Genomic DNA, 27,985 nt, shown 5'->3' with positions numbered 1-27,985 from the left:
GTGACTATTAGAGCACCCAAAGAAAATGAAACAAACAGCAAAACTAACCACACCCATCATCTCTGTAACTGTACCCCACACAGCCCTGTCCTCCAAAAAGCTTTTAATATTCATGTGTGAGTTTCCCACCCCAAATCTGGATTACAACAGTGGATTATTTTGTCCCAGGAGGTTGTAAAGGACTCACATCATTCACACCCCAGCAGCTACTGGTCTGTAACAACGGTTTCTCTGTTTGCCAGCCTGTTACACAGGTGAGCTGGACAAAAAGCATCTCCTGGGGTATTGCACATTTAATGAGCTGGGGACTCTTAACAAAAACAGATTTGCAAATTTTATATTTAATAGAGCATTCAGTATACATAACTAAAATACACAGACCATTAATTAAGCTGCTTTTTTGGTTGATTGTATTAACAGAACTCTCTGGTGATCCGACTACACATTACCCTCTACTTAATGGCAGCAACTGTTGGTGTACCTGATCTGACATTCATAGAGCTTTACAGTTTCTTTTCTAAGAAAAACCATCACCAGAAAAAGTAATCCTGTGGTCCTTCCATTGAATTGTAAGACAAAGAGCACACTGAGCTCTTCCCAGCAGCACCAGGTCTCCTCTGTTATTAACTTCCCACTCAGTCTACTTAAGGCACACCCCACTGACACTGGACCCAGCAGCTTGCTTATTAGAGGTGTTTAAACGAAGTCTTACCAATTCATCTCTCTTCCCATTGCTACTTTTTTTCCATTTCATTAACTGCTTAGGTCCAGATTTTCCCCTCATTTATGTTATCATGGCAGCAGTTTCAATACACCTCGAGCCACCTTCAGTTCAATAATCACCAAAGTCTCAGTGTTGCTCTCAGCTCTGTGTTGACTCAGTCCTGCTGAGACAGCCCAAGATTAGGTCTGCTCACACTGCAGCCCAGACATGTGCTTCCATCGACTCACAATGGGAAAAGCATTAGTACAGAGGGTAAAAAACTTGCAATCTCTGCTTAGCACTTCTGAAATCAATAAGGGCTCTCACTCAGGTCTGACCTTCAATCAAGCACACAGGACAACCACAAAAACCCCAAAGCCAGAAGGTTACTAATGAACACTGCAAGGAAATCTCCAACACCTATGAGACACCCTTTGGAAAATAGCAGAAAATGTGGAGGGCAGACCTAACCTAGCTGTTTGGCACTACTTGTGCTGCAAGTTCAGCAGAGCAGATTTTCAAATGTATGGACGATCTGTGAATCAGCTCCTTCTACTATATAAGATCTACCCACTTCAAGAAACTGGCAAAAACATAAAACTAAATTGGTACATGGAATTTTTTTTCCTTGGAAAATAAAAATTGTGTTTTATTCCACCTCAAATTATTTCCTTCTTCAGCACCTGGTAACAAATCCTGTCCTCCAAAAGATGTGGCAAGGCTTTTACTGACATGAAGATGGTGATCACAGGTTTGTCTTCACACACATGCCTTATAGTCTGACATTGCTCTTCTTCCCTCTATTCTGCATTCAGTTCAGCTTCTTTTCATGTAGAAAAAGAGAACACAATAGTTCAGACATCCCAGCGGTCTTGTGTTTGCACATGCAGTGTTCAGACATGATTCTCACTAGATACTGTACAGAAATAAGCTTCATATTCCAAAGGTTAATTTTACAGCCTTTGTACCACTGCTCCCTTTGCCCACAGCACATCTCCACTCCTATTTTTGTGGTACTTTGTGGGATGTTCAGGATCTGCAGACCTTCAGCATTCTCTCTCTCTGCTGATTCCCCACGTGCATCACCAGTGCCTGCTGCCCCCTCTTTCAGAGCCTGAAGTCCTCCTGTTCAGAGATTTTTCTTCAGTGCCACTGTCCATCCAAAGCTACCATCTCATGTTTGACCATCTCAATTCCCTCAAAACAGCTTCTATACTCTTTTTGCTTGCAGTCTACCATAAACACTCTCAATTAGCTCAGTTCCTCAGATACTGCCTACATGGGAACCCAAATAACCATACTACACTGACCTTAAAGCCTTTCTTACTAATTTAACCCATACTCACTCTTCTGTCACATTCTTCTCTCTCATTTATCCTATTTCTCTGTTTGTAATCTCTGTTTCCAGCCATTATCAATCGAAATAATTTTTTTCTTATCCTTTTAAAGATTTTAAGTATTCTTTGAAGATTAATTACGTGTTGCTCAGTTGGTTTTGGCCAAAGACCCAAATAACAGGTCAGAATTGGCACACTGTAGTATCCTCCCTCTGTCCTCTTTTGTTAACAGGACTTCTCACTCTGTTTCAGGGTACCAACCCCATTTCCCATAGTAATTAACACCCATTTGTGAGGTTCTCCTCGTGTTGCAGAGCAGCTACCAAGCAGTCCTGTCCCTGGAAGAGTTACATACATGGCAATGGGTAGCAGAAGGTACCTCAAGTACCAGGAGGGAGAAAAGTGGCAAAGGGGAGTAGAAGCAAAAATAAAAACCACTTTGTCTGAAAGACTCTTAATCAAAAGCAAACCTTAATAGCAATGCTCAGAAATCACAATGGTCCTTCAATATAATGTCCATGGTGACAATTAAACTGAAAGTAAAAGCTTGATGAAACATTTGAGCTTGGAATTGTAACAAACCTATTCATTTAGGACTATGCTAAACCCAATTTTCCCGGTTCATACAGAAAAAGTAATCAAGGATTGGAATTACCTCTATTCATCTGTTTGGGTTATTCTTTCCTCACAATGTTGGAACAGACACTGAACTCTCTATTCTTTTTTCCCAACAAAACCAAATGATTGCCAGTTTGTTTCCACACTCAAACCTGAAATAAAAACAAGGATCCCACACACTCCTTGTGCAGCCTCTACAAAGGGACCCTTTTTCCTGGAACAAATTACAGTAATATGGATCTTCTAAGGCAGGGACTCAGCAAACAAAAAAGGCAGGGGCTCTGATCTCCTTTTTTTTTCATGTACTGGAAAGACAGGACAAATGGTTTGTTTTTCTTGCTGTAAGACTTCTCTTTGTTTAGCACTTTTGTTAAAAAAGTTTAGGTAAGTCATGTTACATCTTTACTCCAAAACAACCCAGAAATATCAGGTAGGTAATAGGATTCTGAATGTTTAGCATTGACAGCTTTTCTTCCTTTTGCCAGGATTTTAAGATGAATCTATTATATAGACAACGTACAAAATAGAACTGTAAACAGTTCCTAAAACAAAGAATTGCCCTGCCTCAGTTTATCAAATTCATTTGTTTATAATGTAGGATCCTACTACTACTCTAGTCTTTCATAAAAAGTGGGGTAGGCAAGATAATCTCACTTTATGAAAAGAAACAAAAGCAAAAATTCTAGATGTCATTTCAGCACATCTTAGAAGAGCAACAAGAAGTCCTACTTTTTCCATTTTACAAATAATTACATCGGTAATTTAGGAGCTGCACCATCATTTCCAAGTGCATTATCTACCACAGGAAATTTCAATTAAATTAGTTATTACACCTAATTAATTAAAGTTACATGATTTCTACACAGGTGTACTTGTTTTTGTTCGAGTCTTGCTTGCTCTTAGTCCTTTTTCTAATCAGCCTAAACAAAATCAATATATGAGAGTTGATGCCGCCTGTTGGTAGTTGAAGGATGAATTCCAAGTCATTTAGTTACACTTAATTTGGAAACACTTTCCCTACTACAGAAAGCCTACTGAAATTGCTTTTTTCTCTTATCTGAGAATCAATCATTTCACTTGACAAGGGGGAGGAGTGGAGGGGGACACATCCCTTCACTCTGCAGTAATAAATGACTAATTAATGTTTTCCAGGTAACATTTTAAGTGAGGAAAGGGAGAACTTGGATGATAACAGCTTGTCAGAGCTTGAGGAAAAGTTCCTGTCACACAAAACGGCCATGGCTGTTTAGCCAACACCAAGAACTCCCACGAGCTGCTCCACGCAAGTCCTAACACAAAAAGGTTTGCCGTAGTTTTGACTCATCTTCCCTCTCTTCCCACTCACATCCCACTGGCTTTTCTAAGTATTTTTTATTTGGCTCTTCCATTCAACAGCTTCTTCAGGTTTTCCCGTGTCTTCCACATTCGTTCCTTTATATCCTCTCTTGTCCTTTTCTCCTTTTGTCTCCTGCCTTCTTCCATTTTTCCTTCTCCAAGACCATTCCCAGGCATTTTAAATGTGACTGCTCAGCAGTCAAGCAGAAAGGGAAAACCCAGGCATGAAGGGAACCTGAAACAGACTGACATGGGAGCAATTAGAATGTAATTTTATGTAATAAGATGATTTATTCATTAGCACAAGACAGGGATAAAAGCTTACAGCTGATGACAGAAGCAGGTTTGTTACAGCTGTCAGTTCCACCAGCAAAATATATTAGTCATTTAATTTCTTTTTTTTTCCTTTTTAACACCAAAAGCATCCTATAATTATATGTATGTGCCCTTCCTTATAGCAGGAGACTTTGCACAGGGTTCTTTATTTTCATAATGAAAGAAGAACAATTAAAGTGTCATGAGATGATTTGTCTGTCAGAGAGTTTGATTGACCACTTACCACAAAAAACTATATTTTTAAAATAAATAGTGAGATATTGGAATCAAAATACCTATACTTTTTCACAGAAGGTAGGTTAATAAGCACCAAGTACCTCAAGCATACTCTTAGCCAAGAGACCTGTACAAAGATTCAGATGGTTTCTTTTCAAGGACAGCTGCTTTAATAGGAGTCAGGTCTCATTTCTTTACTGCTTTCAAAGCAATTTCAGCATAGAACTCTGATTATCAACATCTAAAGCAATTCTATAGTTAGCCTTCCAACCCATACTGTTTAGTCCCAGCAAAAGATTGTCGTGGAAAGTATCTGCATCATTGATGAAGTGTGGAAGAGAATGAAATCATCAAGGTTTTGGTCCATCACCTCACACACCAGCCTTAAGGCCTGAGACTCTGAAGTAAAGGGCACTCAGCTTTGTCTCTCAGTGATCACAACTGGAGAACACACCTCCCATTTTGCAGTACCTCCTCAGCAGAATTCATGGTGGATTCATGGTACGCAAAGCCTTTCTCTTTCCCATCTGCTGGAGAACAGGAATGCTTAGTCCTCAGCAAAACAGTAGCTGAACAATGATTCAGTACTTAGTGGGACTTACCTGGCAGTAAAACAGGGCAGAAAGGACCCCTGCCTAGTACCAAGTTTCACAGGTCATTCCACCCTCCCCCTACTTCCCACCTGCCCTCAAAGGACTTGATGTTCTTCAGAATATGAAATTACCAACTAGAAACCAAAGAAGGGTGCTTATCACAGAAATGTTTCTGATGCTCCACTTTAGGCAAGATTCTCAACCTGCATCAACCAGACCCTGTTTCTGCTATTCACCACCCAGCAGTGGAGAGCAGAAACACCACCACTGTTCTGGTTTAGGGGGGTTGGGTTGTTTTTACGTGTCAGAGCTCAGTAATTATATTAGCATGTTACCGTTTCAGTCACCAAGATGAAACCATAAAGAGCCAACTCATTATAAAAAAGGCCACTGGTGTCGTGGTCCTGCCCAGGACTGCCCTTTCTGGAGTGGGGTGGCCATCCTTACTTCTGTTCTCCTCCATTACTTGCCAGCACAAGGTGCCAGCTCCTGGTGGGACCTTGAGCTTGCCTGGGGTTTTCCCAGGTCAGAAAACTTCCCCCCAGTCATAGCGATCTCCTGCTTAGCAGCTGAAAGTGCCTGTAACAATGCTGATCACCTCAGCAGGCCTTTGTCATTTAAGTGACAAAAGATGTTTCTTTCAGTTAAACTGCACCAAGTATTTTCAGATTCAAATTTTCCCCCATCAGACACCAAGATCACGAACACATGCAAAGCACTTGCACATCTGCTCAGCTCTGCAGGTGCACAGCAATCCATTCAAACACTTCCTCCAGGACATCTCATGAGGGATCTTCCCTTTACGGGGGCAGAGGGGAAGCACCTGCCTGTGTCAAGCACCAGCAGAGGGAGAGATGTGATCCTTCCCCTTTAATAAGCACTGGAGAGTCCTCTGGACCACGAGATCCAGTTCTGGGCTCACAGCTACAAAAGAGACCTGGATATACTGAAGAAAGTAAAACAAAGATTCATTAAGATTCTACATGGACTGGGGTATTTGTCACATCTGGAGGGGTGGAGAGCTCACAGCCTGAAAATTGGAAGGATCAGGGGTGACCTTACCAAAGTGTACAAACATCGGATGAGAGGATGCAAAACAAACTGAACCAGACCCTTCTCGGAGGACCCCAATGAAAGGACACAAAGGGCACAAAATGAAATACAAGAAATTCTATTTAAACATTTACTGAACTAAACATAAAATTCCATTCCATTTAAGAAAAAGATTTTTTTTTAAATTGTCAAGCTGGTCAAATGATGGAACAAACTCTATGAGGACATTTGAAGTCTGCATCTTTGGAACCATTCACCACCCAAAAGAGTGTGGTCCTGAGCAGCCTGCTGTGGTTGATCCTGCTTTGGACAGAAGATAGGACTAGACAATGTCCTGCTGCCCCTTCCAACCTTGCAAAGAGTGAGGTGGGTTTCTTTACCTTCTCCTGGCTCAGGATTCCCCCTCAGCCTCTAATGTTCAGTTTTCCTGAGAAAGAGGTTAATAGCAAAAATACAGTATGAGCTAATGGTTTGGAACACTTTGCTCCCTTTAAAATACAAGTCTGCTTGCATCATACTTGTGTATTATTAATAATAGTACTCCTACCAGGAACAGCTGAACAAAAGAAGGAGGTGTATTTCTCAGAAGTTCCCCTCCTTCTGCTGCTTATTTCTCTGTCTGAAGGCAGCTATGACTGGATCACAGTAAGTACCTCTGCAACAGATACGCCAAACAAGTACAGCAGAGGAAAATCAACAGCAGATTATAACCTGTATAGCAAGAGACCCTGTTTCTGTAGTCAGATACTGTTTATAAAAAGAAGGAGACACATAAAAACAGCCTATAAGATTTTGGTAGCCTCTCTCAAGGGACAAAGTCCCATTTAAACCAGATATTTGGGAGGCAGGTGGGTCCCATACAAATACTGATGTAAAACCATTTTCCTGCCCATCCCAATGACAATTTACCAGAGGGCAGTGTGTTATCTGGCAAGTCTTCCCCAGTAAAAGACATAGAGGCAGCATACTCTGAATAGAATATTTTCCAACAGGTTGAGGCATCTGTGGGTATTTTCAGCCTTGTATCCAAACAAAGCTCAGTATCTTATTAATCATCTACCCATAACATCTGGCCACAAAAGAGAGCTGCTGCTTGCAGCAATGGATTTGACAACCAGTTAAGGACAACAGGCCTCTGCATAAAATAGATTAAAAATTTTTAAAACTGATTTAGCTATGTACTGAACAAGGCTTTATAATGGAGAAAGCCTTTTTTGAAGTCATCCTTGCAAGTAGAACCTATTAATTTGAGTGCTGCAGGTCTCTTCAAATGTCAGGTTGCCTTTGGTACAAAGCAACTCGTGTGCAACTTCCAATAAAGGAAAAATGCCAGCCATTTTTTAAGCTTCCTAGGGCTGACACATCTCAATTGTGTGCAGTTAACCCAGGGCTCTGCTCCCTACCATCTGCAAAAGAGAGTTTATGACACAGGTTTCTTCTTTTTAATTTACCCACTTCAAGGTACTTCAAGTTCACGCATTTTTTTCTTGCTGAAACCAACCTACCTAATAATGATGGCTTAAGGCAAAGTGATACATTAAAAAAAAATACAAAAGACAGAGCCAAGCAGAACAGAAAAGTTCTGCTTCCACTCAATAGTAACTAAACATACCTACGTCATTCTGCCAGACAGTTACCTTCTCTCGCTCCTAAGACATACATTCCAGAGTTTAATTATGCTGAATTAAAATGTGGGTTTGTTTCCCCTAATATCATAGAATCATAGAATGATTTGAGTTGGAAAGGACCTTAAAGATCATCTAGTTCCAAGCCCCACCAGCTTTCACTAGACCAGGTTGCTCAGAGCCCCATCCAACCCGGACTTGAACACTTCCAAGGATGGGGCATCCACAGCTTCTCTGGGCAATCTGAGGAATTCCAGTGCCTCAGCACCCTCAGAATAAAGAATTTCTTCCTAATATCTAATCTAAACCTACTCTCAGTTTGAAGCCATATCTAGCTTTAACTTCCTTTGCTGCAAAATTCAATCCATTAATCCCCAAAAGACAGGTGTAGGAACAACAGCTCCATTTTGTTCAGGTCTGTTCTAGGATTTTTCCTCTTTGAAGAATTAAAAGCCACCTCCTCTTTACCCAAGTCTTTTTTCTAGCCCACAGATCCCCTTTTGTAGAAATTTGTCTTTCTTTTACTCCTTTCTAAACTGTCTCTGCTGAGTTTTTATTCTTTCTTAATGCATGATATCCAAATTTCAAAAAGGTACCTTGGCTAAAAAGAGTTTCTCCATTTTTTTACTGAAATGAGAGATCATAGCATTGACATCACTGGACATGCTTTAGGTCTTAAAAAATTCTGTCTTCTCCAACTGATTATGCTGAAGTTGCTTGGCATTTAATTCAGTAAAGCTAACTTAAGCTGATTTGTAGGCTACTAACATGACCAGAGCATGGTCAAAATACATGATTTTGCATATTCTTTAGAAGTGACATGATCATGCACAGCAACTTAGGCAAATGGAAGTGAGTTATCATACAACAATGAAAAATTTTGGAAATATTGTACAGTGTCTGACAATTCATGGATCATTCCACAATTAACATAGCTTTTCTAATGGCACACTTTTCACAGAGCCCCATAGAAAAGAGATGTAGGTGAATTAAATGAAAACTGGGAAGCAGCAGTGCTGGAGGAATCTAAATACAAACTCTAGAACACTTACAGGTATGCATTCCAGTGCAGGATAGTTTCACCTGTCCTAAACGTGGACAGACACACGGCAGAGAGGGACCCTTGCAAGCACGGTTTGGGTCAGTGAAAAATGCTGCCTCTTTGTGGCACACGAGGATTCTATCGTTAATTGGCCAAGACAGTGCCTTGAGCAAATGCCCCAGCACTTTAAGCTTGTATGACACTTACCTTAGCACAAGCTTATCTATATATCAATGTCTATACGTATCTGAAAGGAGGATGGCAAGAGGATGTAGCCAGGCTCTTCTCAGCAGTGCTGAGCAATAGGACGAGCGGCAATGGGTAGAAATTGATGCACAGGAAGTTCCATTTGAATATGAAGAAAAACTTCTTTACTGTGCAGGTGACTGAGCACTGGAACAGGTTGCCCAGAGAGGGTGTGGAGTCTCCCTCACTGGAAATACTCAAGAACCATCTGGGTGCAATCCTGTGCCATGTGCTCTGGAACGACCCTGCTTGAGCAGGGAGGTTGGACCAGATGATCCACTGTGGTCCTTTTCAACCTCATCCATTCTATGATCCTGTGAACTGGGGATACTGACTTTATAATGAATGACCATTTCAAAGTTGCTGGTTATATATTTATATGCATATAACTTGTTTCTTTTCACCACACTGGTCCCTGAAAAAGCAATAAAAATTACTAGAGCAAATTCTCCTGAATTTAGGCAAGTTCTGATTTAATAATGTATCTCTACCTGCCTAATTATATAAAGACTGATCCTTTCTGTAGGGATTTTCAAACTTCGAGTTTAGTAGGCGGCAGGTACTGTGGCTGGTGTGGCACCTAGAAAGAGGGGACATTCCAAAACCAATCACACCATTTGAGGATTTTAAATTGGAAGTTAGCCCACAGAGAGTAATAGAAAGAGCACGTTTTCTGTAATTAAATTAGAGACATCAACTTTTGAGGGCCTGACAGTACTTCTGTAGTAGCCCTGACTTAACACTAAGCAAGTGCTGATTGCTTCCTGCTTAAGTCAGCCCAGGATCACTCTGTAAGTATCTGTGCACTGATCCATGGTGGAAGGGCACCTTCAGCAAATGAGCAAATGCACTCCTAAACAATTTGAACAAACCATAAATTTTAGGTTGAGGTAGTGGTCATTTGATAATTAGAATGCTGTAATGAGCTAGTGCACCACTGAAGTACAGGAAGTTGTTTTGCAGGTTTAAGAGGTCAGAGGGACAGATTTACTATGTATACATAGGAACAATCAGACCTGCCTTCTCTCCTACAACCAGGGTGAGACAAGACAATTCTGCCACCTTACTGTTGAACTGTTTATCTGATGACACACTAAAAAAAGAAATTATTAGATTTATGAATCATAAAATTATACTAACTGCAGTGGATGATGAAATTCATGACTCAAGCTACTAAGATTACCATGTTCCAAATTATACTACTTGCATTTCTTTTATTTATTGCTTTGCAGCTAGTGTAATTTGTAGTTATCATCAATTAAATGACAGTCATAAACGGAACTTTTAAAAGATAAAAAAATTAATCGTGATGCTGAGCCAAAAAGCAAATAAAAATGTCAAAAGATTAACTTTATAAATGCCCTGAGGCATGGTATTAAGATATTAACACAGCTTGCTGGCCTGTCAGCATGCTTTAACTAGAAAACATTCCATACGCCTAGTATTCAATAAACCAGGTTCGGCATTTTGGCTCACCTAACAGCACTAACAGGTTGTTTGTTGACACTGTTCTTGCAAAGGACTAAAACTGTAACTTCTGGTAGAGTTAGGACCAGCAGGAGCTAATACTGCCATCTGAGTTTGAAATAGTGTATGGGTTGTATGTGTAGGCACTATCAAGTACTCCTCAGATGAACTGCTTAGAGCAACTTCCAGTGCAAATTTATCAAAACCTGTCTTTTTTTAGAGACTTTCACTGAAACAGAAATACCCAGGAAGGAAAAAGAGGCATTCAAAAACCAAGTCATTGGTATCCAGTATCTCCCTGAATTCCCCACACCATTGCTGTCTGCAGCAGTAGGAACAGAAGACTATAAATAGAAGTGAGATTTTAGATCCTATCTTTAAAGAATAGCTTTTCCCTAGTAAAACAGTGGGAAAATCCGCAGCACACATGCAGACAAGGCTGGAAGTCTATTATTAAGTTGGAGGGGAAAAGGCTGCTCCTTGACAAATCACTACAGAATACGGAAATTATCAGCCTCACAGTTAATGCACATTAGTAGTCCTGTTATTTGCAAATGGCACCATGAAATAAATAACAGTGTGTCCAAGAGAACACTAGCACCAAACCATTCTCACAGTCTACAATAGCAACATTTGTAGAGACAAGAGGAATTGATACTGAAATACAAAGCCTGTCAAGTCATAGTTACTGAACTATAAAGCCCTGATAGCAAAAGACATCTCAGGAATGTAACAGCTTTGCAGATATGTCACTGTAATACAACAAATTCAGGCTCTGGTCAACAAAACATTTCAAAAAAGTATTAGGAAAAAGGCATTAGTGTAAACATACTGTTGTCCAACCACAACAACCTTGAAATATTTCTTTCTTTCATGTGATATGTTGGAAATTGTGGCCTTAACAGTGCCTGCAAGTCACAACCAGCCTTCAAGGAGAGCTTGACTTTGCTTTTGTGGAATCACTATTTTGACAGTTATCTTGAATTAGGAGAAGGAAGAACAGTTGCCGTGGAACAGAACTGCATTTCCCAACAACATATTTCAACTTTAAACAAAATTCTATGAGGGGGGAAAAAAACGTTTTTCAAATAACACCACTTCTAATTCCAGCAGCCTTCACCAGCATGTCCTGATCTAGATGTCAGTGGGCTTTTCCTTTGGACTATTCACTCAGTTTTCACCACAGTATTTGGACCAAAGCATCTTCAATCTACCTGCTCCAGAAGAACTCTCCTGGTTTCTCTCCTGAAGGAGATTAAATCGATCCTCTAAACTGAAATGCTTGCACATAAAGAAATCCTCCGAGTTGTGCTGGCTGTACAGATTCACACTGCATGTGACTTTTACACTGCACAAGGCTTCTTGTGTGTTTATTCAGTGTTTCAGCTGGTAGGACTTGCACAGCTTGCAATTTACCACAGTTCATGCAAACACAGCATAAAAATTTGAAGTGTGCTAATTACCACTTTAAAATACTTTTACAGAGTTTCAAGACAGTGGAAAGACTGTCTACTGGATACATAACTCTTATTTTCCTTCAAGAATTGTCCCTGTATTTACTTCAGTGCTGCTTTGGCAGGGCAGTAACTTAACCCACCCCAGGGTACATCAGGCAACACTATTAAGAACCTGCATTTCATACATTTTCAGGTTGCAGTTGGACCACAAGAGACTGTCTTTGAGAGCAACAGAGAAACATTATTACCAGAGTAGGGAAGGAGGACAGAAGAAGAGCTCTCAAGAAGTTGGTTAGAAATAAGAGCTTTAGCAATGCATGGAGGGCTCAGTAAGTGATGGAGAGGAGATTATATATGTTCCCTCAGCCCTCGCAGCTAACTGCATGCAACCAAGGCTGTCACATGCACTTTTACAGCACAAGCATCCTGGAGAGAGGAGAAAACATCTGGGAGAAGAGAAAACTCAAGACACACCTGATATGGGCAAAACCTGCTGTTGAGTCATCTAAAGGAATATCATCTTGCATCTCAGAGCCCCAAGGCCGACATTTACCATTTTCTTTGATTTGAAACCAGGACTCTCTCCAGAGCTGTCAAGTCTGTCAGTATCCACTATAACAATGCCAGGAGGTACAGGTCTCGGCTTTACTGAAACACCTGGCCATGGAGTTGGAAAAGATCAGAAAGAAGCCAGAAGGCTGCTAAAATGACAGATTAAATTTGAAATACCATATTCAGAGTACCAGAAACTTCCGGTCCACACTGGACTGCCAAGATGAGACAGAGCAGATCTGGCCTGCTTGATTATGCTATCAATTGCTAAGGTTGCAGGAAAGTTGAACAGCTGAAAGTTCCCAAGTGCAGAAAGGCATGTCAGGGAGTTTTGGAAAGCTTTCCCATCCCTGCAGTGCAGTGAGTGGAAGAGGGTCTCAAACACAGGCCTCAGGCAGCTAAAGAGCTGCTGGCAGCACAGCAGGTGACAAATGCAAACCAACATCACATCACACAGCAGGGCACATCTTGTTCTCTCCACCTGTTGGTAGCATAACCTACAACATTTACACACAGATGCTAGACAAATTATAATATAATTTGTAATAATATACTAAAATATATTAACAAAGAGTCCAATTCATCATTTTAACTCAGGCTTATACACAGTGTGGCCTTGATGTATTGCAGTCCCTGAATTTAAAGCTGCCAAAACCAACCACAACATTTGAGGCCATGTGCCACCATCAGACGTGGTAACAGCAGATTTAGGACAATTTGAAAATTGTTTATCTAGCCATGGTATGTCTGCTGCGAAAAACACACAGTCCAAGACAACTGCTGCAGGAGCTGTGGCACAGTGCATTATCTTAGTGCCTGTCAGCACACACCCAGAAATCTGAGGGAAGTTTTCACCACGATTTTAAATTACATGAATGAACATCAGGCTCTCAAACATTTGTCACAGTCTAGAAAGTCATCAGCTTGCAAACTATTAGGCTCCTGATTTGAAATCAGGATAAATTCATGCCAGTTTCCTTGCAAATTGGGAAAATTAAGTGACTGCAGATGAAATCAATCTCTGCCCATTTAGGGGAAGTTCTTGAGGCAGTTACCTGTGAAGAAATATAATTTAACCTGCAGAGAATATAGACTTGCAGGAAAAAATTGTCAAAATACCAGTTAGTGTTGGTAAGCACTCTTAACTGGCAGAAATCTATTTTGAAGCACAATATATTCACCACAACCCTTCTCAAAACTACACAGGCCCAAGTGTTAAATACTAATGAAGGGAGCAGCTAAGTACCTGGAAAGATGTAGTAATGTTATTATGGATGTTAAGGTAGGCATGAAGAGGTATTGAACAGAAGAGCAGGAACCTCCAGAACTGATCACAGGTGCAGCATTTAGAACTGAAATAGTTCCTTCAGCTGCACCCAAACCATGAAGAAACACTGATGTTCTCCTGGTCTGCTGAAAGAACTCCTCTTCCCAAAGAAAACCAGCCTTATTGCAGGTGTGCAGGCTGGGTCAGGTAGAGCCAGAGGAAGTGGTTGCAGGTGTCTGAGGAGTACATTTCTTCTGAGGTAACTTTGTTATCACATCTGCAGCCTGGAAGGCAGCTGTGGTGGTAGAGCTGGGCGTGAGGTACTGAGCAAAAGCCAAGACTGATTCCAAAGCACAGCTGGTGAACATCAAGGTGTCCACCTTGTGAGGAGTGCAGACAGAGCACAACTCTGAACCAGTAACAGCAGTAACAGCCCTCACAAAAGAAAGCTGTCAGTACCTCGGGCCGGAACTGCAGACTTACTATGGAAGGCCATAAGGAGATATGAGTGTTTTTGGTCCACGACAGCGGAATACCTTATTTCTCAGCAGAGCAATCCTCATCCCCTGACAGCCCCTCACCATCCTGGTCGGTGCAAGGACACTGCTCAAAGCTGCAGATTGCCAAGGACGAGAGAGGCAGCTTTCCTTTGGGATTCTTAGAAGAAGCAGCAAGTGAGCAAAGAGGCAGACAGGATCATTTCAACCTCTCTTCCCTGTCCTCCAAGTAGCCATCTAGCCAGAAGAGATGCAGCTGAAAGAGATCTCTCAAACTACACAGCAGGCAGTCCATGACCATAGATTAGAATTCAGCTTTGGCAGGGGAGCTGTGACACATGACCATGAACCATGTTCTTTTCCTAAGGCCTCCAGCAAGGTAGAAATGAAAAGAAAGCCAGAGCTACAAAATTACCATAGAAAATGTCAAAGTAGAAACAAACAGAATGAATGACACTAAAAGTTTAATAAACGTTTAATTCAAATAGAAAAGGTTCATACATAACAAAAGGTTTCATATTACTTCAAGCTGGTGAAGAGATTTTAAAGAAAAATAAGTTGCAGATTATTCAATCAAGCTTACATGAAGACTTCTAGTTTCAGAAAACCAAGAAGGTTAACAATGGGGATTTGAGTACACTTTAGTGTTTGCATGGACTTTGGAGCAGGAAAACCAGGCAAAAATTTACTCTAACATTTTTACACGGTATGATACAAACCATCAGGTTAGGCTAACTTCTCTTCAGTGTTTAACATTCATGGAAATTTGACTTAGCATTCTAATAACAGTGAAAGACAGCAATCAGTGTTTGGAAAACATTCCACAAAACTTCTAAACTGTTTATATTCATTGACAAGGTACTATTCTACTGTAATTTCTGTAATGAAAATATTTATCCCATTAACCAACAATTCAACATAAAAATACTTTCAACAAAGATTTTACTGTCACTGGTTATACACACAGTTCAGAAATCAAAAATCATCCCCGTTTAATGAAAAGAGGATGAAGCATCTTACACACTATTCCATATAAAAACCCCTAATTTTATTTTAAGGATAAAAAACTAAGTCTAATATCAGACTTGAGTCTGCCAAGGGTATCTTCTATCCACTGTGGACCATATTATTGTACCTGAGGGCTCCCCACTTCCCCCGATGCTGCTGCTGCTTGCCTATTACTGCATTTTGTCATTCTTCAGCCAACAACAAGCAGCTTCAGTAATTCTGCAAAACAGAAGTCTGCCAACAGCACTGTCCAAGAGCAACACCCAGAGGCTAAATATACTGCTACAGCAACACTGCACATTCTGACCTGTTCCTTTCTGAGAAGAAATAAAACCTTCATTAAGATAAACAACCACTTCCTGTAAAGATAAAGAGCTGACAAAACTCTTTCAATAGAAATATCAACAGCAAAGTGTTGCAGGCAAACAAACCCACTCATGAAACTCACACCCTCATAGTTACTGCAAAAAAAAAGCAACATTTAATAACAGATTATATATATATATACAATGATGCAGAGCAAATAAACAGGAGGTTTTGCTAATGTGTGTGTAGAGTATTTTGCTTGGCAGCAGCACTGCGAAGGAGCAACTAGAAGAATGACTGCTCTCTAGAAAGCCAATTGCATTTTTCAAAGGCAAAAAGAAAAGAGAAAAGTTGCTCGCCATTTCTTTTACAAGTTGTCAGAGCCATATATTGGGTTTTTTTCTTAAATCCTGAAGGCAGTTGCTGTAAGAACAACTGGTCTATGCAATAAAAACAAACCTTCAGCAAAAAAATAATGCCCAAGAGCATCTTTAAGAGGAATATTTTATCTGGAATCAGAGCATGAAGAGGGATAGAAAACTCAATAAAAAAACAACTTGCTAAAGCTTCACCTTAAAGACCTCTGGCATCTAACAAGACTAGTCTCTGTTAATTTAAAGCCTACATATGAGTAAAAGAAAAAAAGCTGGCAAACCAAGAATACAATTAGCAAAATCACACTTATAACCCCAAGTACTTAATTAGAATAAAACATACTGAAAGAAAGCAGAGTAAAGGCTGTATAAGCTCAGAAAATGAATGCACCTACCAAACCTTTTATACTTTGAGATTTCAGATCAAGTTGATGATTTCAAAATCAAACAAAAACAGAAGTCTCAAACAAACACCTGATGGAAATGTTGCTCATCTATTGAGTGGGATTTGCTCCATTCTCCTCAGTTAATCACTTCTTTTTCATCTGTTTTCTCAGAATTATGTTTTTCGTGTGTCTCATACTCTTCACCTGGTTGCAGTGAAGCTGGAATCACATCAACCATGAGGAAGCAATCATTCCTCAGCACCTGCTCAGGCACAGTCTGTTACAGCAGAACAAATTCAGGAAAAGAGATTCAACTTTATCATCCTACAAACAGAGGGAGAAGGATTTCATCAGTAAGCAAAACAAACACGATTACAAATAGCAACCAGGCATTTGATGAACACATCTTGCAGGTGCTTAGGGCCTAAAGCCTTCTTCACAAGATGTTGTACCATAGCATTCCCAATGGACAGCAACACTCAACATCACAGTGCTCATTAACAACAAAATACAAGCAAATGTTCAGCACCAGATCTGTCAACCTGGTGCTAGCAAATTTCACAGGAGAGCATGAGTTTTAGAAATTTTGAAATACAAATTCATTGAACTACTACAAATTACAGAAATACTCAAGTTGGTCTTTCTACTGAGAAGGAATGAAACAGGTGCCGTTCACCTTCTATAATTTCATCCTTTAACTTTTGTCGTATTGTTTTTTCTCTCTACAGGAGTACAGAGGAAAAAATCCTGAAGTAATGGACTCTAAATCAACAGCAGCTATTTTGCTATTCAACCATCACTTACACTTAGGCTCTTTGGATTTATCAGAAGGGATTACATGCCTAAATACTTAGCACATTAACAGCACAAGAGTCCATACACAAAACATAAAACCACAGCTCTACACATATGCATAAATATCAGCTGTTGAAGAGGAAGAGCATACACTGGATTTGGATAAGGGGACTATAAGAAAGACAATCTCAAATGCTGATCTAGAAATCTTGATTACCAAAACTCAACAGGAGCAGAATGTTTCCAGAGGAAGACTTGCTTATTCGCAGTCTTCAAGCCACGAACTCCTCTGACCCAGATCAATATTAACAGAAAATACAGGATAACTGTACATCTCTCACCTATCCCTGTTTCACACCGACAGAAGGAAATGATGCAAGCGATTGTACACAAGTAGTCAAAAACTTGAAGGCAGAAACAATTTCCAACTTTTTCACTAATTATCACAGTGACTCCGGAGAATTAGTCAGTCCCCAAGTAACCTGAAATCTGGGCTAAAGCATGAGATCTGAAAACTGTGGATCTTGCAGGCATAAAGGATTGTTCAATATTTATAAAACATTTTAAATACTCAAAGGAAAATCTCTAGCTAAGAGGATCCAAACACATGCAAAGAAATACAGAAGTGAACCATGACTACACACTTAAAATAAAAGTGAAGAAAATCTGAGCATTTGAAGAGCTTGAAAGGCTTTGTACTTGCATATTTGCATTTCAAGACACTGTCAAATGTCAGTCAACAACAAATATCCCCTTCTCACACTAAGGAAACTGAAAATTGATTCTACAAGGAATACAGCTGTAGGACAACATTTTATTGTGTTTACTCCATTTCATTGTGTTTGATCTTACTTGCCTTTTTTTTTTTAATACACAAAACTGGATGTTGAAACACACTGAACATTGAATCCTGGTGTGGTTAAATGAGTGGGTGCAAGATCTTACCGCTAAACGTTGCTCTGTCTACACAGTTACCTAACATTAATATCCCTGTTTTAAAGCCTTACGCTATTTTCCTGTGGCAATTTTACATTTGCTGAAAACAACAAAAATTTTGCTAGTTACTAGTGTGCAATTCCTCTGGGCACGAGATTGAGATGGAAGGGAAATTACCAGTCTGTCAGGAGCCTGCAGATGGGCATGGAGATTAATTCCGAATAAGCTGATTATAGATAAAGCACTTTAAAGCAAAATAGATTTTCCCCAAGAACTGGGACAAGGATTAACAGCCAGAGGTCTAAAAGATCCCCCAAGAAACAGCTGAAAGATATTTATTAGTATTACAGTTCTTAGCAAAACTCTCATCTCTATTTCTGTGCACTACAGGCAGCACAGATTGCTTTCAGGCGGACTTTAGTGGTTGGGGCATGTGCATGTACACACATCCAGAATGAATCCTTAAAAACAGCCAGCCATGTTATATTGATTAGGATTGTATCACCTGACAAAGTCAGAACCAAATGCTTTTTTCATCAGGTAAAAAAAGTCAAAGAAATTTACTCTTATTAATAGCTGTAAAACTTATTAATCCCCGCTAAAAAAATATCAGCTAAATTCATCAATGATTCTTGAGATAAGAGTAGCTCTTTGCACTTCAGAGAGTACCTGTGACAGAAGAACACAGAAGTATAATACCCTGAAACTGGCCATTTAAACCCTGATTTGGGCACTTAAGGTCTTATTTATAAAACATTATCGTAACAGAAATTTTATGGAAAGCAGAAGCGAACCAAGTAGTTCTAATGTCCCAAGAAATCTTTCTACATTCTTGAAGTAAGTTTCCCTTATGCATGAGAGAAAGTTAGGGGGTTTTAGTATCTAAGGATTGTTAGGCACAATCGTGAATGCTGCTCTGGGCAGATGGTTCTGTGCAAGTTTTGTGAAATACATTTAAAACCCCCTAGCTGGCCCTAATGTTCAGTCATGAAATACTGAATCTTCTTTCCTATAGTATTGTGTGTTTCATGAGTTTCACTTAATTTTTAATAAAAAACCAATCAACTATAATGAGTGATACAATACACTATTTACAGGATAACCTCCCTGCTCAAATGCTACACATTTTATTCTTCTGTTTTCCATGGTAGTGTCCCATTGGAAATAATTTTGCAGAAGGATTTGGTAGTCAGCCCTGTGCATTATCAGTAATGCTTTCATCACTGCAGAAAATGGTTGCAGTGCAGCTATTAGAAGACATACTGCAGAGAAGTCATGTAATAAAACAAGACTATTTACAGTACTGTATAAGTGATATGCAGTGACACACAAATTACCCTGCCAGGACACTGGAGCCACTACAGCTGTGTTGGCCTGGTACTGCACTGTGATATTTTCTTAACCTAAACACAGTAAATAGGATGCACTGAGCTCATAATGAACACAACTCTTGTAATTTAGCTCCATGCTTTAACAGTCATCTCTGTAAAGCTGGCAATCATTAATACACAAGTATAACTAAGAAGGAGGGAAAATTATTTGGTCTTAATTCCTGGCCAGAAGACTGAAAGGTTGTAGGAAAGAGTTACACAAAAAAACCCAAGGAAAGAAAAGCACTCAGGTAAAGAATGCAGATGTGAGGCTATAAATTTATGTGCTTATAATTAGCATCCAAGAAAAAGATAAGTTAGTGAAGACTGACTTCAAAGTTGGAGAGCCAAGCTGTGAAGCATGAAGATGCACAGATCTTATTCTCAAAGAGTCACTGGGCAAGGATAAGCTTCAAAAACATCTGCAAATAGGGTTCAAGGAGACACCAGCTGCTGTCATAAGGCAAGCAGAGAATAACAGTTGAGAGTAGAAAGAATGAAAACATAGCAAAACATAGGAAAACATAGGAAAACACAGGGAAACTTGTTGCACAAAAAAGAAACCCAAACCAAAGAATAAAAGGCACAGTATCCTTTTTCAACTGCATTTAAGTGATTAAAATTTAATTTGGCTGGTTTATTAATGCTCAAGCCCTGTGCAGTCATTATGTAATAGGACAGATGAAAAAGGTCAACTTCCTGACTTCAGAAAAAATAGGTTTCTAATACAAATACCTCCTTTGAGGATGACTCTCAATTACTTTTTCTCCAAGTCTGTAACATGGTATTCAATTATTAGTTCTTGGTGAAGAAGTTGCACTGAGTTAAATTTTAAGAAAGCTCTGGGACTTTCTGCCTTCTCAATCATTGTTTTATTTGTGCATGCTATGTATAATTATGCAAATAGTCAATTAAGAACATTTTCTCAGCTCAGCACTTCAAATTAAATACTTCACTTTAAAATCAAATCAACCTCCTCTAAACAAGAACAGTCTTATCTTCCTCATCTGACAATTGGCATACCATGAAAATATCTACCTCAGGTGTTCCATCTCCTTTTATGCCAAATTCCTGGTTTTGAATTCAACGCTGTAAATGAAAAGACATACAATACATAACACTGGTGGGTTTTCCCCTTTAGTTTAACAAAACCAAACATCAGTCAAGGAGGTTCATCAGGTTCCAAATGAAAATAGATTGACATGAAAAAATGGCAAGGAAGACTGTTTTCTAATATTGCAGTAGGGAAAAAGGTGCAAGGGACTCAAATTCCCCTGGCACAGAAATGAGGGAAAAAATAATATTGGAAGAAACTTTTAGAGGTCAAAAGAAATAGACTTTTAAAAATATGACTGAAAGGTCCATGCCCAAGTTGTATGTTAAACAAATGCTGAGTGGTAAGCACACTCTGACAAATGTGAACTCTGTACTCATAAACCAAGTAAAATCCCCCCAGTCTTCACTATTGCCTAGAAGCATATCTGAGTACAGCGTTTTTCAGACACTGCCTGCAGGTTAAGCTGAAAATGCCTCTGTTCTGAACAATTACATAGACAGCAAAAGGAAACAAGTGTTTAGTCAGTGCTGGGCTCTTGGGACACAGATCAGCAGAGAGCTCAGAAAATCACTGCCTCCATTTGTGAAGCATCACTGCTATTAAATGAGGGACAACACAATTTCAGATGCCCAACATGAAACTGGCAACTGCTGAACACAATACTGAGAATTTTCCATCAAATGATCAATGCAACACCAAGTCTGAGCTGAAGATTGGTTACATGTGGAGCAATCTGAAATTCAGCTGGCAGGCTTGGGTGCAGGCTCTGAATGCCTATCGTGAGGCACCCAGATATTCTCTTCAAGGAGAATCAGTAATTTGTAAAACTTTGTGTCTTTTGGGGTTTTTTGTTTGGTTTTGGTGGATTTTTTTACATTTTCTTTTGTCCTCACTTCTACTTGAAAAAACTCTAGAACAGAGGAAGATCTGAATAATGGTAGCAAAAATCTTCTAACTAAATCCTATCATGTTAATTATTCATAAACATCTATGATATCAAGCTACACTTAATTCATCTATTTCCTCACTCATTCATCCAAATAGAAAAATCTTAAGCAACTGCTTCCTAAACTGGGAATAAAACGCAACGAAGAGTGACCTTCGTATGAATCAGCTTCATCTGCTCAGGTAACTGACAGTGGTTACCTATCAACCTGCAGTTCACATCTCTGTTAGGAATTGGTTTCAACATGCTACAGCACAGAAGGCTTTACTGAAGCCATCACTGTAGTGATGATAGAGCTGTCAGTACTTCCCAAGAAGACCCACTCATATACCTGGAGCTCCAGCTGGTACTCAGTGACCCAGTTAAAAAAAAATGAACTGGTGTCACACTCATGCAAAATCACTGCATAGGATCATCAGCACTTGCTGGTTGGTTTGTGGCTTTTCAGGTCTGGGAGCTTTCCTGGGTTGGGGAGGCAGCAATAGAGGGCCAGAAGACAACAAGGAGAAAGGCTGCTTTCTCCTCCCTGGCATACCATGCACTAAGAAACTATTAAAGCTCATAAGGTGGAAAAGAATACAAATTGTAAAACTTCTCAAATTTAAAAAATTTTAAAAAATAATTTACAAATACAAAAAGACATCCAACACTATTTTGAAGAACTTTAGCTCTGCCAGGTTGCTTACTTTTTCTTTTCTGACTTTCTGCTTTTTTACCTGTTACTAGTTGTTTCCCTCATCCTGGTTTACATATTTTGGGACTGTTTACTTGTCAAAATAAAAGCCAGACCCTGAGTTTCTATCCTCTTCCATGATGGCAGCCAGCACCAGCTATGGCCAGACAGGAGGAGTGTAGTTTGCAGATTGGCAGGAGTCTTTGGTAACACATCAGTTGGCAGCTCCATCCTTTTGTGATCATGCAGAAAGCAGGAGCACTGAGCAGGAGTGACACAGAGAAGCCACAAACCTGATCCAGGCTCTGAGCCATGGGTGAAACTTTCCTGCTCTGTCACACAAGCTGCTCATTTCATGACAGCCCGTGCCTGCAGGAAGGGTCAAAGCCTTCCTCAGCTCTTGTACTTTTCAAAATTACACCACCTGTACCTGGAATGACCTTTCAGAAACTCAGCTGTCAAAAAGGAGTGCAATTCCCTGTCTATGACAGTTGGAATTGAATTTTATGTTTAGTAAAAGAGAAAGTTTTTTGATGTCATTTCAAAACCATTGTAAACCTCAGACTGCATTAGGAATAGCAAAGTCTGTGTATAATTCTAACTCTGCTATTATACCAAACAACAGTAATCTACTATATCAGGATATAAAACCAGCTTCTATATCATAGCTCTGGAGTTGAACATATCCTCACATGCATATTTTATTCTGTCTCCTTCCTGGAAACACAAGAGAAGCTGTGGAAAGCTAATCACTGAGAAAGGTGTTCCCTTTATTTATGTGACAAGCCAAATGTTCTAGCCTTTTGCCCACTTGTTTCCTAAGTCAAAGAGCTTTTTTTTTAATTTATTTTAATTAGCTGGTCACATGTATACGTAACAACAATGTCATTAATCTACCAGCAACACTAGGTTCCATACTCCATTCACTTTTCTCTCCTGTAAACAGGCATTTTCTTCATGTCATCTCATTATTCAAGAATCCTTTTCCCAATAGGTTCCCTTAGTGCATCTCATTTTAAATGCCTCTTGGGAGCTTACTGCCCCTTAACAACGCTTAGAGGCAAATGTGCAGGTTCTTTTACTTTAAGCATCATCATCAGAATAATTAATGTTCAATCAAACCAAGTGCAGTGAAGCTGAACCAGTATTTACCTTCTTTAAACCTCTCTGAGGAATAGTGGGGAACCTGGAAAACTGGAACAGATGTTGACTTCTGTCACCAAGGAGAAGAGCTATGCATTATCAACAAATTTAAAGGTAACCAGCACAGTAGAAAGAGTTGGGCAAAACTGTTCATGCTGTGAACAGCACCTGTCACCAGAGGGAATTAGTTAAAAGCACTGTGCCATGGCTGGGGACTGAAACAGAAGAGTCTATGTACTGATTTTTTTTTTCCTTGATGGCTGGTTAGGGGAGGGGTTTAGGGTTTTTTTGTTTTAATCCATTCTAGCTTGGTCTCAAGGGCCTGTAAAACTTCCACATTTAAAGGCAGAACTGAACTCAGAAAACACAAAATATTCTACATAGTCACTGTTTACTTGGAATAGACAAAATTAAGGCTTCTAAAGCAATCTGAAAAACAACAGAGAAAAATATCAACACTATAACATTTTTATACTTTTTCAAAGTTGTTCTTTTCAATCAGCTTCCATCTTAACTGGGCCTTTAATATTTTCACAGTTTTCTTAACAGATAATAAGTAGTTAATAATATGTCTTCTATTCAGCCATTCGTCTGCCTTGTTTTTTGAACTAGGAGGAAAAGAAAAAAAGCAGAAATCATTAAAGCTTTGTATTTTAATATGTTTTACTCAAATGCATTAGAGAAACAAACTGGAGCCTATTTCAATTCAGATTTTCAGGGTCTTTCCCCACAGAAGAGGGTTTTTATTGTGTTTCATTTTAATTACATTAACAATCTTCTGAAAAACCAACATTACTTAAAGCTCAATCCCCTTAAGCTTTATACTACTGATTTGTCATGAATCTAGAGATTCCAGCTTTCAATGGGACTATGAACTTTTAACCAAATCAAACTCACATCACCAATACACCCCAAGAATTTTCTTCTAAAAAAATAAAGGGATATTTATCAAAAAGAAATTGTATCACAAAGGGTTATCTGTACAGATCAGTGTGGTAGAAATAAATAAGGCACAAACTCACCTCAACACTGGCCAAGTACCTGTTCTCTATGACAGTGATCATACTTTGCTCGTGGTGATCTTTATATATAGCTTTATTGTAAGTACTCATAATTACTCCTTTCTGTGCTTCATCATGCTGCTGGACTGAGTTAGAGAAAGAGAGAGTAAAGATTGAAAGTCATTCTTCATCAATACACACCAACGTTTAAGATGTAAAACCTTTACTGAGAAATTCCGTCGTTAATGGAAAAACTAATTTATCAGATTTTTCTCTCTGTTCTTATGGAGATTTTAAAGAGAAGTTAGCAAGTTTAAGAGTTCATCCAAGAGTTTCAATAGACTAAAACTGACTGGCACTTCTATGCAGAAGTCCAGTTTCATATTCCACATGCTACTAAAGAATTTTTTTAAGGCTAGCATGGTTATAATAGATATGAAACATTAAAGCACACAACCAGTGAGAGTCACTAGTTCTATCACCAAGAGCAGTCACAAACAGGCTAAACTCCTGGGGTTTTGTTCTGTGATGCTACATCAAAGGACAGGTGCAACATTTACTGAAATGGCCATTCCTTGGCACAGCAGGGACTTTCATTGCAGACACAATGTGAGTGCCTCAGACTCAGTAAAAGAGAATGGAGGAAATGCTTATTGGAAAATGTAAACAACAGAGGGAAAGGCTAGCACCAGCACAGAAAAAAAAGTAAGGCAAGAACACCTGTCCCACGCAAAATGAAAGTGATGAAAGACTGTTAATCTCTTAAGACTGGAAAAAGTAAATCTGTGCATACATGTTGGCCCAGAGAGGAAATCCCATTATTTCAAACAGAATTTTCACCTGTATTTTCAGCCCATGCATCAAAATTTGGTAAAGCTCACAGAAAGCTTCTTGGCACATAGAGAGCAAAGAACCAATTTCCCGATATTTCTTAGTTAAGTCAACTCAACCTTGTCAAGAATTTCATCCTCATCCCCACCATGAACCACTTCCTCTGAATCAGAAGATGTTTCTGGCACCAAGTTATAACATTTCAAAAAGCAAGAAGGAAAAAAAAAACAAACCCACCCAAGCAATCAGTCTTGCAATTGAAAATAAGAAGTTAGCAATCAAACAGCAAAAACAAGCAAGAAATGCAAAGAGTTAGACTTACTGGAAATATAATCAGGATTCGTGTCAGATCTCACCTCACACTTGAATAATACAGCAATTTCTAGAATTAACAGATTTGAGATTCACCAGGCAAAAATAAAGTTAATTATCCCCTTGATTGGGTTTTATTTTCCTAATCTCATTTTGCTTTTTATCAAAATATGAAACAGTAAAAGAACCAAAATCCCTCTCCTATTGAGTTTCATGCCAAAAATCAACACGTGCTGCTCACACAGCAGTACACAAGAATTCCATTCCTATGTGGTACTGCCGGCAGTGAAGACACATCCTGGGTTCTATTTCACAGTTTATCAAGTGTGGCATGAGGTTAAATATTTCACCAGGAAACCATAAGCACTTTCATAAAAGTCAGAAATAACTTCAAGATATAAAATGCAGAAAGGGTCAGAGAAAAGTCAATAAGATCAACTTATAATAACACTGAATATTGTTTTTAGCAAAGTTTTTTTGCTCACATCTACAAAAGAACAGACATTACACTGGCAACCAGAACTAAAATAGAAATGTGGTCCCGTATTTAAGATGCAAGATACACAGTCATGAGAGAAACCTGCAAACTACACCTTGTTCATTTACCTATTAAGCTTGTGGATTCCACTAAATATTGTGAAAATATTTTATTGTCTTAACCTTAAAGGAACTACAAATAAAAACTTGAACAGTGAGTTCAAACAGCATTGCTCCCAAAAGCCAGGAGATGTGTACTGGAAAGGAGTCATAAAGGCAGTGAAAATTTGCTGGTCTGTCATTGCCCCATTTCCTATTGTATAGATTCTCATAGATGCTACAGTAGATTAATTTGGATTCAGAAGGAGAGGGAAAGGAGTATGTATTTAAAATAAAGGGAAACACTTCAAAGAATTTCCTCTACATAATTGCTCCCTGTTTTTTAAAGGCGGGAGAAGTTAAATTGCAACAGCAAAATTGCATAGCAAAAGTTGAAGTGACTGAAAAGGATAAATGAAAACTTCTTCCTTGATCTACCAACCAGTGCTCTACCAATCCATACCAAATTCCTGTACCTATTAATCTTTTGCAGAAATGTTCAGATTTGAACTATGTAAACCAAAGTTGTCACTATACTAACAAACTTCAGCCATGTTTCTACATGCAGAATACCACTCTGAATTGCAACCACAGAAACCCACCTGCAGCTTTGTTTGCCCCTCTAATAACCAACACGATTATAAACATCTGTAAGTAATTGTATTCATTAACATTACACTCCATATGACATGCACCAAGTCTAAGCTGCTGCATCTGGGCACAGTAAATGCTCTGGGTACAATGAAATGCAAGAGCAGAAAACTTATTCACTAGGAGAAGACACAGCCCTTGTGCACTATGTACAACTCACATGGGCAGGGAGGTTGTGCTGACACACACTGAAAACGTTTACATAAAATAGTAACAAGAGGGAGACTGATTAACCTGAGCCTGCAGGAATGGAGAAGGAGCAGCTGACAGTCTTTCCAGGAAGACTGAGTCCTAAACTGAGAAAAAACATAGATATTAAGCACAGAGATAGGAAAATCTCAAAGCTACCTGCCTACCTTGAGCTTTCTTTACAAGTAGAACTCAGTGAATGACAATCTACTTGCACCGTCCATCTCCTTTTAAGACAAATAACCTGCAACCAAATTCAATGCTCCAAACCACCTACAAGTCAGACTGAGACAGAGCATCAGAATGCTATTGCAGAATGGTATGCATTTTATTTGTATAAATTCTCCACACTCAGTGTTTCAATGTGGAAGAAAATCTATTATATATTTGTCTGCAGCCTGTACCTTCATCACATCCAGTCAGATTGGTTGTTTCTTTACAATAATCTTTCATCACCACCTTCAGCAACATTTTTGAACTGGAACCTTTTAAAATCTGAAATCTGTCTATCCAAAGGCCACTTGAAAGGACTAATTAAAGCATTTCAGTCACACAACCAAGATGGAAGAGCACACCCAAAGTTATACTTGCATAAAGGTATGGACACCTGTGTTTTCTTTTAAGAGGACATGTTTTATATAAACTCCAGCTCACTGCACCAAGAATTAAGGAAAATTAACACTCTATTCCTCAATGCATTACCTTTCCGTATATATGGAGAGACTGAGATTTAGAGTCATTGTTCATATGCACAAACTCCCTGCCACAAATAGTTGTCCCTACTAATGCCTGTTCCTCATAAGCTCAGATAGACAATGTCATATTTCATCATTTTCACCAACAAGCAGGATTGTTTGACTTACCTTTAAGATGTCACTGAACCAGTCAGCAAGAATTTGCAGGATTGTGTCCATATTATTTCTGACACTAATTGTGACACTTTGTTTTAACAGTCTTCCACTCAAAGAATTGTTAAAATACCTCCTGAGTCATCTGCTTCAGAATCGTGACCATACATCACCTCCAGAGAAGCTGTCATCTCCTGTGTGTCAAGTGAATCAAACAAAAACAGGTTTGCATACCAGAT

The 27,985-nt window shown here is 39.2% G+C and overlaps 1 protein-coding gene across 1 annotated transcript in view; it reads right to left on the bottom strand.

The window, feature by feature from the left end:
* Window positions 1–15,327: 15,327 nt before the first annotated feature.
* Window positions 15,328–27,985, bottom strand: part of STK31 (serine/threonine kinase 31) — a 32,060-nt gene continuing 19,402 nt past the window's right edge. Inside the window, 10 exon segments of the mRNA XM_085049826.1 lie at window positions 15,328–16,691; window positions 16,694–16,742; window positions 20,543–20,596; window positions 23,814–23,946; window positions 24,241–24,263; window positions 24,361–24,504; window positions 25,290–25,370; window positions 27,720–27,845; window positions 27,847–27,883; window positions 27,885–27,940. Of these exon segments, the coding sequence (XP_084905952.1) occupies window positions 16,555–16,691; window positions 16,694–16,742; window positions 20,543–20,596; window positions 23,814–23,946; window positions 24,241–24,263; window positions 24,361–24,504; window positions 25,290–25,370; window positions 27,720–27,845; window positions 27,847–27,883; window positions 27,885–27,940 (840 nt within the window). The 3' untranslated portion in view covers window positions 15,328–16,554.

This window comes from Lichenostomus cassidix, chromosome 2 (genome assembly GCF_008360975.1).
Source record: "Lichenostomus cassidix isolate B80296 chromosome 2, HeHo_3.0, whole genome shotgun sequence".
Classification (NCBI taxonomy): Eukaryota; Metazoa; Chordata; class Aves; order Passeriformes; family Meliphagidae; genus Lichenostomus; species Lichenostomus cassidix.
Note: the sequence above shows the minus strand (reverse complement) of the source record. Positions and strands in the feature narration are given on the sequence as shown.